This window comes from Amphiprion ocellaris, chromosome 22 (assembly GCF_022539595.1).
Source record: "Amphiprion ocellaris isolate individual 3 ecotype Okinawa chromosome 22, ASM2253959v1, whole genome shotgun sequence".
NCBI lineage: Eukaryota > Metazoa > Chordata > Actinopteri > Pomacentridae > Amphiprion > Amphiprion ocellaris.
In genome coordinates, this window is record NC_072787.1 from 2,406,894 (window position 1) to 2,418,066 (window position 11,173).

General features: G+C 39.9%; 1 protein-coding gene across 2 annotated transcripts; it reads right to left on the reverse strand.

Moving 5' to 3' along the window:
- Window positions 1-553: 553 nt before the first annotated feature.
- On the reverse strand, window positions 554-5,771 carry LOC129347958 (uncharacterized). 2 transcript variants are annotated; one of them, XM_055006936.1, is made up of 2 exons: window positions 833-5,771; window positions 554-728 (listed from the first exon to the last, which is right to left on the reverse strand). In XM_055006936.1, exon 1 carries the CDS (start codon window positions 5,587-5,589, stop codon window positions 4,678-4,680), a length of 912 nt encoding a protein of 303 aa, XP_054862911.1. In that variant the 5' UTR covers window positions 5,590-5,771; the 3' UTR covers window positions 554-728; window positions 833-4,677. The 2 variants fall into 2 exon arrangements, with proteins under 2 accessions (XP_054862911.1, XP_054862912.1); XM_055006937.1 differs by having other exon boundaries at window positions 554-769.
- Window positions 5,772-11,173: the final 5,402 nt, after the last annotated feature.

Sequence of the window (11,173 nt, forward strand, 5' to 3'; positions counted from 1 at the left end):
AATATTTAAATGAATATTTTCATTATTTAATAATCTGTTATCAGTCAGAACCCTGGCAAACTTATTTTCATCAGTTTTTTAGTGGAAGTCACAAATAAAGGAGCTCTTGGTTTTTCCCGGTGTTACTGAGTCCAAAGCTGCTGTTTCAACACAGAACGTTCACATGCATCCACAAACCTCTCAGCACTCAAACACCCACAGACAGGAGGCCGGCTGGGCCGAGGCTCGGCGGCGTCCTCAGACCCACGAGTCGGGGAGTCGCTGAACTTGTTGGTCCGGTTTGAAGGCCTCCGTGTGGTCCAGTAGAAGTCCACGTAGTCGGTGTTGGCTTTGAACCGCAGCGACTGGCCGCCATCAGGTGGACCGGCTCGTCCTCGTAGGGCTCCTCCTGTAGCCTTGAGGGGACCACAGGGACATTCAGTAGCTGTTGGAGTTCTTCCTGTCAGGCTCATGGTAGAACGGCTCTGAAGAATCTTGGACTTGTCTTATCTGGAACAATCTAACAGCCTAAACTGTTAACAGCGGTGTAAAGAAGCAAACACACAGGCATAGATTAGGACTCAAACTAGATTTATTTTAGAAAACAAATCAGCTTAGAGGCATTTGTTGACACGTGGCTGAATAGGAGGCCGTCCAATCAGATTCCAGGTCTTCACTCTGTAGGTTGTTTGTTGGGTGAGACTCTTGGACCTCCATCAGCTGACGTGGATGTTTGATGGTCTTCCTCTCTAGTGCCAGATGATTCATCCATGAATTCAGCAGCTACAGACTGAAATGAAGCTCATGCTGCTGTTATTGAATTCCTGTTCCAGATCAAATGTTCAAAGCTCACCTTGAATGCAGCCATCTGCTGTCTGATAGTTTTTCTCATTGTAGTTCAATTCAATTAAATTCAATTTTCAATTCAATTTTATTTATATAGCGCCAATTACAGTCAAATTGTCTCGAGACGCTTTACAGAACCCATATGCCTGACCCCCAGAGCAAGCCAAAAGGAGACAGTGGCAAGGAAAACACCCTTTTAACAGGGAAAAAAACCTCGAGCAGAACCCGGCTCTAATGTGGGGGGACCCATCTGCCTGCTGGCTGGACGGGTTGAGAGGGACAGAAGAGGTAGAGAGGTAGAGATAGAGGGATGGAGGTAGAGGGGAAGAGGTAGAGGTAGAGGTGGAGGAGTAGAGGTAGAGATAGAGGGATACAGATAGAGGGATAGAGGTAGAGGAGAAGCGGTAGAGGGGTAGAGGTGTAGAGGTAGAGAGAGAGAGGTGGGGGATGGGACACAAGGACCATAAAACACAGCCACACACCTGAAGCATCCAGCTCTGGGACCAGGGACACTCGGAGAAAGGACACAGAAACAGAGAGAATGTAATGCAATAATGGTATATATAGTAAATACATGGGTAGTTAGAGAAGGGCTCAGTGCATCAAGAGAGGTTCCCCAGCAGCCTAGGCCTATAGCAGCATAACTAGGGGCAAACTAAAGGGACGTCAAGAGGGGAAGTCAGTTGTGCAAATAAAAACACCAGCTCACCCCGTCAGGGTCCCCCAGTCAGCCCTAACTATAAGCTTTGTCAAAAAGGAAGGTTTTAAGCCTGGTCTTAAAAATAGAGAGGGTGTCTGCCTCCCGAACCCAAACTGGGAGCTGGTTCCACAGGAGAGGCGCCTGATAACTGAAGGCTCTGCCTCCCATTCTACTTTTAGAGATTCTAGGAACAACAAGTAAGCCTGCAGTCTGAGAGCGAAGAGTTCTGCTAGGATAATATGGTACTATCAGGTCTTTAAGATATGATGGAGATTGGTTGTTAAGAGCTTTATATGTCAGAAGAAGGATTTTGAATTCTGTTCTAGATTTAACAGGAAGCCAATGAAGAGAAACCAATATAGGAGAAATATGATCTCTCTTGCTAACTCCCTTCAGTACTCTGGCTGCAGCATTTTGGATCAACTATAGATGTTTCAGAGAGCTATCGGGACAACCTGATAATAAGGAATTACAGTAGTCAAGCCTAGAAGTAACAAATGCATGGACTAGTTTTTCTGCATCACTCTGAGACAGGATGTTCCTGATTTTCACAATATTTCTCAGGTGGAAAAAGGAAGTCCTACAGATTTGTTTTATGTGCGAGTTAAAGGACATGTCCTGGTCAAAGATAACACCGAGGTTCCACACAGTAGTACTGGAGGCCAATGTAATGCCATCCAGAGTAACTATATGCTTTGAAAGCAATTCTCTAAGATGTTTGGGGCCAAATACAATGACTTCAGTCTTGTCTGAATTTAGTAGTAAGAAATTATAGGTCATCCAGGTCTTTATGTCCTTAGGACAATCTTGCAGTCTAGCTAGCTGATTAGTTTCATTTGGCTTCATAGATAAATACAATTGAGTGTCGTCAGCATAACAATGGAAATTAATACAGTGCTTCCTGATAATATTGCCTAAGGGAAGCATGTATAATGTGAACAGTATTGGTCCTAAGACAGAACGCTGAGGAACTCCATGATTAACCCTAGTATGCTCAGAAGAGTCATTGTTGACATGCACAAACTGGAACCTGTCTGATAAGTAGGATTTAAACCAGTCCAGTGCTGTCCCTTTAATGCCAATAGAATGTTCTAGTCGCTGTAATAAAAGTTTGTGGTCGATTGTATCGAATGCTGCACTAAGGTCCAATAAAATAAGTATAGAGACCAGTCCATTATCTGACGCTATGAGAAGGTAATTAGTAACTTTCACCAGAGCTGTTTCTGTGCTATGATGCACTCTGAAGCCTGACTGAAACTCTTCAAACAAGCTATTCCTTTGTAAATGTTCACATAATTGATTTGCAACTGTTCTTTCCAGAATTTTGGAGAGAAATGGGAGGTTGGAAATTGGTCTATAGTTGGCTAAAACATCTGGATCTAGAGTGGGCTTTTTAAGTCAAGGTTTGATGACAGCAACCTTAAAAGCCTGTGGTACATAACCTGTTAGTAGAGAGAGATTAATCAGATCTAACATTGAGGAGTTAATTAAAGGTAAAGCCTCCTTGAACAGTCTAGTTGGGATAGGATCTAAAAGACATGTTGATGGTTTGGATGTAGAAACTATTGAAATTAGTTCAGAGAGATGTATAGGAGTGAAAAATTCTAAATATCCATCTGGTCTTACAGCCAATTCTAAAGTGTCTGTACTCGATGATACATCTGTGACATTTGCAGGAAGGGCCAGATAAATTTTTTCTCTAATCGTAATAATTTTATTTGTAAAGAAGCTCATGAAGTTGTTACTGCTCAAAGCTAAAGGAATACAAGGTTGAACAGAGCTCTGACTCTTTGTCAGCCTGGCTACAGTGCTGAAGAGAAACCTGGGGTTGTTCTTGTTTTCCTCTATTAAAGATGAATAATATGTTGGTTACGAAGAGCTTTTTTTATAAATTACTAGACTATTTTTCCAAGCTACATAAACTTCCTCTAAATTAGTGGAATACCACTTCCTTTCCAGCTTTCGGGACGCCTGCTTTAAAGTCCGCAGCTGGGAATTATACCAAGGAGCAGGTCCTCTCTGAGATAGAACTTTCTTTTTTACAGGTGCAACACTATCAAGTGTTGTACGCAGTGAGGCTGCAGCATTATTAACAATATAATCCACTTCTGTGGGGGTAAAATTATAATATTTCCCTTCCATTATATCAGTAAGTGGTGCTGGACTAAATAGAGAGGGTATTATTTCCTTAAATTTAGTCACTGAATTGTGAGACAGACATCTACTGTAATGATATTTATTCTTAACTCCTATACAATCTATTGTTGTAAATTGAAATGTTATCATAAAATGGTCAGAAAGAAGAGGGTTCTGGGGAAATACTGTTAACTGTTTGATTTCTATGCCATAAGTCAGAACGAGGTCAAGGGTATGATTAAAACTATGAGTTGGTTTATTTACATGTTGAGAAAACCCAATTGATTCTAATATTGAATTAAAAGCAGTCGTAAGGCTGTCACTGTCCACGTCAACATGAATGTTGAAGTCACCCACAATAATGACTTTATCTGAGCTGAGCACTAAATCAGATAAAAAGTCTGAGAATTGAGATAAAAACTCAGAGTAAGGAGCAGGAGGACGATATACAACAACAAATAAAACTGGCTTCTGAGCTTTTAAATCTGGATGAGAGAGACTGAGAGTAAGATTTTCAAATGAACTGTAACTAGGTTTAGGTCTCTGGTTCATTTTTAAGCTAGAGAGGTAAATTGCTGCCACTCCTCCTCCTCGGCCCGTGATTCGAGGAACATGACAGTTAGTATGACTAGTAGGAGTTGATTCATTTAGACTAACATATTCTTCCTGCTGCAACCAGGTTTCAGTCAAACAGAACAAATCAATCTGGTTATCAGTTATCAAATCATTTACTAACAGAGATTTAGACGAGAGAGATCTAATAATTTACAGACCACATTTAATTTTCCTGTTTCTTCGCTCAGTTGAAATAGTGGTATTAATTTTAATTAGATTTTTATGGTTACTGTGTCTTTTGTTTTTTTTTTTTAATTGCTTAATTTATTGAATTTTGGTGGTCGGGGGACAGACACAGTCTCAATAAAGCTAAGTGAATTACTGGAGGGTGACAGCTGAGAGGAAACTGCAGAGAGGTGTGGAAGACTACAACTCTGCATCCTGGTCTGAACTCTGGGTTGTCATGCTTTAGGAGTTCTAATAAAATCAGCCATATTTCTAGATATGAGAGTTGCACCAGCCAAAGTGGGATGGATGCCATCTCTCCTAATCAGACCAGGTTTTCCCCAGAAAGAGCTCCAATTGTCTATAAAGCCAACGTTGTTTGCATTACACCACGTAGACATCCAGCAGCGAAACGATGCCATACAGCTAAACATATCATCGCTGGTCAGATCTGGCAGGGGTCCAGAGAAAACTACGGAGTCCGACATGGTTTTGGCAAAGTTACACACCAATGCCACACTAATTTTGGTGACCTCCGATTGGTGTAACCGGGTGTCATTACCGCCGACATGAATAACAATCTTACTGTATTTACGATTATCTTTAGCCAGCAGTTTCAAATTTGCTTCTATGTCGCCCGCTCTGGCCCCTGGGAGGCATTTTACTATGGTCGCTGGTGTCGCTAGCTTCACGTTTCTGACTATGGAGCTGCCAATGATCAGAGTTGGTTTCTCAGCGGGTGTGTCATTGAGTGGGGAAAAACGATTAGAAATGTGAAGCGGTTTGTGGTGTCCCGGGACAGCGGGCTTGAGCTTAGGACTACGTTTCCTACGAACTGTCACCCAGCTACTCTGACTTCCCGGCTGCTCGGGAGCTGCTAGGTGACGGCTAGCAGAAGGTACACTAGCAGAAGCTACACTCGCAGCTATGCTATTGCGGTCCGCACCGGCTAAGGGGGCCTGGCTAACAGCTAGCGGGGTGTTTTCCATGGTGCGGAGCCGCGCTTCCAATTCAGAGAGCCTCGCCTCCAAAACTACAAAGAGACTGCATTTATTACAGGTATCATTATCACTAAAGGAGGCAGAGGAGTAACTAAACATGTGACACACTGAGCAGGAAAGAGAAGGAGAGGAAGAGGGAGAAGCCATGCTAACTGCTAGGCTAGCGGACAGAGATAACAGATTAACTTAGAATTAAGTACTGAGAGGGTGCGTGAAGAAAACGAGTGTATGTTACGATTCAAATATTACCGCTACACAGATTTAATGAATATCAAATTAGATGGAGTGGATAAGCTACAACAGTCACAGAACACAACACAGCGTTACAACAGGAAGTGATGCAATACGCTCACCGTAACGTCAGACGTCAGCAGGGAAATCCAACCACAGGCACATGTCACAAGTCCTTTCAAAACATTTCTTCTTTTTTTCCCCCTTTTCTTCCAAAGTTGTTGGCTTGAGGTCAGCGATAGTCTTCAATAAAGTCTTTTTCCTCATGTCAGGATGTGGTGAGACTCTTTCTCAGTCTCTGCAGACGTCCCTCATTGTGCATCTCCAGAGAGAGAAACAGAAAAACTGATCACTGCTTCAGCATCACAAACACTCTCCAGCATTGAGAGTGTTTTAGGAATTCATTCATTGTGTTGTGAACTTTGAAGGAGCAGAAACTTTACAGCTGCCAAAGATATGAGCTCCAATTCTGGATTTTTTAGGAAATGAAGTTCATCAAATGAACACTTGATTTTTGCTGATAACTCATTAAATTACTGAAGAAATCTAACATAAAAACCTGTAAACTCTCAAGCAGCTTTTGTTAAAGTTTGTCTATAATTCTATCATCATGTTCTGGAACCAGGACTCTGCAGAAGTTCCTTCAATCAGATACTTGTGTGTTTCTATTTAAGGCCTCGGGTTTGAACGTACAGCAGAGGATTAGAAAGGAGTGATTTTAATATTTAAATCAGTCCAGTAAATGTTTGGAGTAAAAATGATTCAAATTTTGATTTAGATAGATTTGTGTCAAATAATATTGTAGAGTCTCACTTAAATATATCCAAATGAGTTCAGTGTATTTACATTTTATAGAATATTTGATTTCTTAATCTCAATACTGTCGGGTCTGACCCTAAATATTATAATAATGATGTAAATTTAAATAATAAATAATATTCTAGTGCAGAGTCATAAACTTTAATTAACTAAACTCACATAATAAATATCACTGCACAATCTTAACCTGAACATTCATATTATTGAGGTAAATTTACATAAATCCTGATATTCTAGAGTCTTAACTGGAATATTTCTAACATTAATCTTTTTGTATTGTGCTGATAAACAACAATGACCCGACTTTCAGATAATATTTATTGTCTGTGATTGTGAGACTAAATTCCTCCATATTCTGGAACTGGACTGCATTTCCCAAAATGAAACATGGACAGAATTTAACACTCATGTATCCATGGCAACGCTAAAGTTTCTGCTTCTTACCAAAGTTCACAACACAAGTAAAGATTTTAATGTAAAACTTCAGGGATGACTGCTAACCGTAAGTATTCTGATCGATACTTCATGATCAATATCAGGACAGATGTTACAATTCCAGCTGTTGCATTAGACTGCAGTTATTCACAGAGAAATTAAAGCATCACATTCCTCATAAAAACTAGATGGGACTTTTATTAAATAAAGTGTTGGTGAATAAACAGTTTAAAAAGTGCAAAGCAGCTCCATTAAATCAGGAGATGTGAGACTTCCACAGCATGGATCACCATCTGCTGTGTTGATTCATAGCTGAATGTCAGAATGAACTGAGCTAGAAAAGCTGCTTTGAGCTGCAACATTACGGTCTGACAATCCAACACCATCACAGTTTTCATCTGGTTGTTTTGCTCCAACATGCTGTGAAGTTCAGTTTTTACCTGAATCAATACAGAGATTCTATTTCCAACCAAGACTGGAATAAAAATTAGAATGTTATGAGGTTATTAATGCAACTAAATCCTTTCAGATGGAAGGATTTACTTCTAAGTTCTAATTCAAGTTTCAGTTGGAGCACATTGCATCCACAAAGAAAAACAGCGAAACCTTCATAGCAACATTTAATAAACCTAAAGCTTCCCTGTTGGCTCATTGGTGGAGTTTGTTACTGAGCATCTGAACCTTAAATCCAGTGAGAGGAACATCTTCAGTCGAGGCCAGTCAGAGAACTTCAAGACCTTCCATCAGCTGGACCAGATGTGGCATCATCTCCCTCTGAACATCTGGATGACAGGAGAAAAGACAGAAATCAAACACAGATCACAGAAATACAATTTATTTACTTTCATCATTTTATAAAAGTAGCATGAACTTTATTAAAACTTGACAACATCAGTAATGAAAGTAAATGTTTTTATCTCGTGTTGAAGCTAAATTTAAAGTCAATTTTAATGACAGTTTATCCTGAGAGGAGTGAGAATGGAGCTTTTCTTTCCTTTTTAGAATATTGCCTCAAAATATTCTGTTTATTATTGGCTTTCGAAGCATTTTTCTTGACATTTATTTTTAGATACCTCAGACTGATGCACTTTGCTGGTTTGCAGATAATTTCATGTACAATGACAATAAAGATCTTCTATTATAACATATTTTGCTGAAACAAGAACTGAAACCTTCTCAACCACCTCTCAGTCTGCAAAATTCCAACTGCAACAAAGAATTATCTGATGTAGTTATTATTATAATCTTTACTGAACCAGCCCTGGAATTAATAAAAATCTGTATATGGATATGATTTTCTCTGACGGGACCACTGTGGAAGCCGTAGTAATTATTAACTATCCTTTGAAGGGAAAGATTGGGTCTTCATTCAGGTGGATAAAAAAAATGCTGTCCCTTAAAAAAAACTGCATAAATTAAAGTAAATCTCTTCTGCACTGCACACATTCTACACTTTTGTATAACTCTGGATGTCAGAGTAAAGGCAGACAGATCCACTGATCAGCCACAACATTCTGACCACTGACAGCTGAAGAGAACAACATCCATCATCTTGTTCTAATGCAACGTTCTGCTGGGAAACCTTGACATTCATGTGGATGATTGACATGTACCACCACCTAAACACTGCAGGACAAACAACCCCCCAGTCTCCATGGCAACAGCAGTCCTTGATGCCAGCTGCCAGCCTCAGCAGGACAAACTAAAACTGCTCAGGAGTGGTCTGAGGAACACGACAGAGCTAACCTGTTCACCTGGGTTCCACACTCCCCACATCCACATCTGATGGAGCATCTGTGGGATGGTCCAGGATCAGCCTGGTCTAGGTAGGACCCACCCTGCAACCCACAGGATCCACAGAATCCACAGGACATCCCTAGAGGTTCTGATGAACCACTGGGTCAGAGGAGTTTTAGCAGCATAAAGGGACCAACACAGTATTAGTCAGGTGGTCAGAATGTTCTACTGTTATATTGTCATGCTGATTATATGATCAGTAAATGTTACCATCAATTATAACGTCCACATTGATCAGGAAAAAAACAACTATCAGTTCATTCAGAAACTGTGGGGTTAAACCTAAAAACACAGACCTCAACAGCAGTTTGTTTCAAAGCAGAACACCAGCTGGTTTTCACTAAAGAAGCTTTCAGAGCAACAATTAAATGACAGTTTTGTTCTCATGAAGTTCACAGATTCAGAGTCAGCCAAAATAATGTAGACACACATCAGGAAAAGAAAAACTTTTATAAATATTTCATTTGTATAAGTACTTCTGTACATATAGATTCCTCTTTCTAAGTTTGATCAAATCATGATAAATCTGTGTCCTGTTGTACGATGTTTTCCCAACAGATGGCGCTACCCTCATGAATGGAGCATCAACAAGTGACGTCTACAACACAACAGAAATGTCTGGAAGCCAGTGGCCACCACTTTGAGCACCTCTTGTAATTGTAGAGGCCAAAGATAACTTTTATTAATCTGGTGATGTCTGAATAAATTTGGTTTTGAAATATTTATGCAAGTTTTTCTTTTCATGATGTGTGTAAACATTATTTTGGCTGACTCTGTATGATGGGTTTCTGACAGGTCACCAGGCAACATCTTTTTATAATAATGACAAACATACCTGTATTCTACAGGAGTGATTTTCCTCATGTGCAGGTAAAGATGTGTGAGGAGCTTAGAGATGACAGGAGCAGGAGTCATCCTCACTAATTCAGCTTCCACCTAGAAACAGAAAGACCACAAACAAACACACTGATAGACTCTCAAACGTTCAACCTCACAGCCTCAAAATATCTGTTTAGGAAGTGTTGTGTTTCTAAATTCTGCTGAAAGCATTGACAAACATTCTCTTACAAGGTTGTATAAAAAGCAGCTTGTCCTCTGAGCTACTGAGAAATCTTCCTGAACAAAGTTTCTACGTGTAAATTGGCTCAACAAAAACTAAAGCCTCAGTCAGAGATAACAGGTATCGCAAATTATAAACAACTTTCTTTGTTAACTCAGACTTTCTGCTTCAACCTCACATAAAAAGGGGAGTTTAACTCGTCAGGTGACTGAAAATGAACGGCTTGTGCAGTTCTAGATCCAAAAGTAGGATGTTTCAACTCATGTTTTACTACAAATACATGCAATAATAAATAAATACAATGGCTGGTTGTTAGTTTATTCACTGTTAATGTCACTTTATATACTGGATTGAACTTGAGCAGTGGAAGAGAGAAGGAATTTAATGAAATTATGGAGATTCAGAGAGGTAATGTTGCGCAATGTTAAGTGCGGTTTAATTCAAAGCAGCTGAATGTTAAATTTCAGTGCAGCTGAACGGGTTTCAGTTAACCTTAAAGTAAAATAACTTTTTTAAAAGCTAAAATACACAGCAGAGAAATACAGGTTGAGAAGGTCATTCTAACAGTGAGGACAGCTGTGGCAGCAACTAACACAGGTGTTCAGCGGTAAGTTAGCCACCTGTTAAGCCCGCTAGCTAACTTAGCCGCTTAGCTAGCTAACTTAGCCGCTAAGCTAGCTAACGCGTCCGGACCAACTGCTCAAACACGACAAAACACAACTCTTCACAAGTCGCTGACTTAACGTAGAACAAAACAACGCTACTGGTTAGAAGTATTTATCTTCTTACCGTGTTTTACTCCAAAAACCAGGTCAACAGCAGCCAGAGACGCTACCAGACGTTCCGACCATAGCTATTACGGAAGACTAGATCCGCTAGGGAGCTGTCTTCTATAGATCTATGGTCTGACCAATCACTGCTCTCTGGCTCTCAGTCAGTCTGACCAATCACTGCTCTCTGGCTCCGCCCTCTGAGAATCTTCTTGTCGTTTGGGTCCACACTTGCTGATGACCACTTCCGGTCTCAGAAAATGAAAAAACGGACCTTTTTTCGTTTCTGTCTCTTACTGATTTTATTTATTTTTTTGTTATTCTAAATATAAAATGAAAATCTAAGCATTTTTAAAATTTCTGATATCCCTTTTTGATCATGAAAAGGAAAAACGCCTTGTATTTCAATTTTATTATCACTTGTTTTTTGTTTTTCAAACCCGTTTCAGAAGGGAAAATCCAATTTCCAGATAAATACACGGACCCAGGTGGCGGTAAGAACAAATACTTTCATTTACATGAGATACATTTCTTTAAATGTCTTACAGCTGTGTAACAGCAGAAGTAAGTTACTGGTAATAAGAGACATTTCTCTTCAGTTCCAATAACAACAGCACTA

Bases quoted from the DNA above. Each gene is read 5' to 3' on its own strand.
- LOC129347958 (XM_055006936.1), bottom strand. From the start codon at position 5,589: ATGGCTTCTCCCTCTTCCTCTCCTTCTCTTTCCTGCTCAGTGTGTCAC.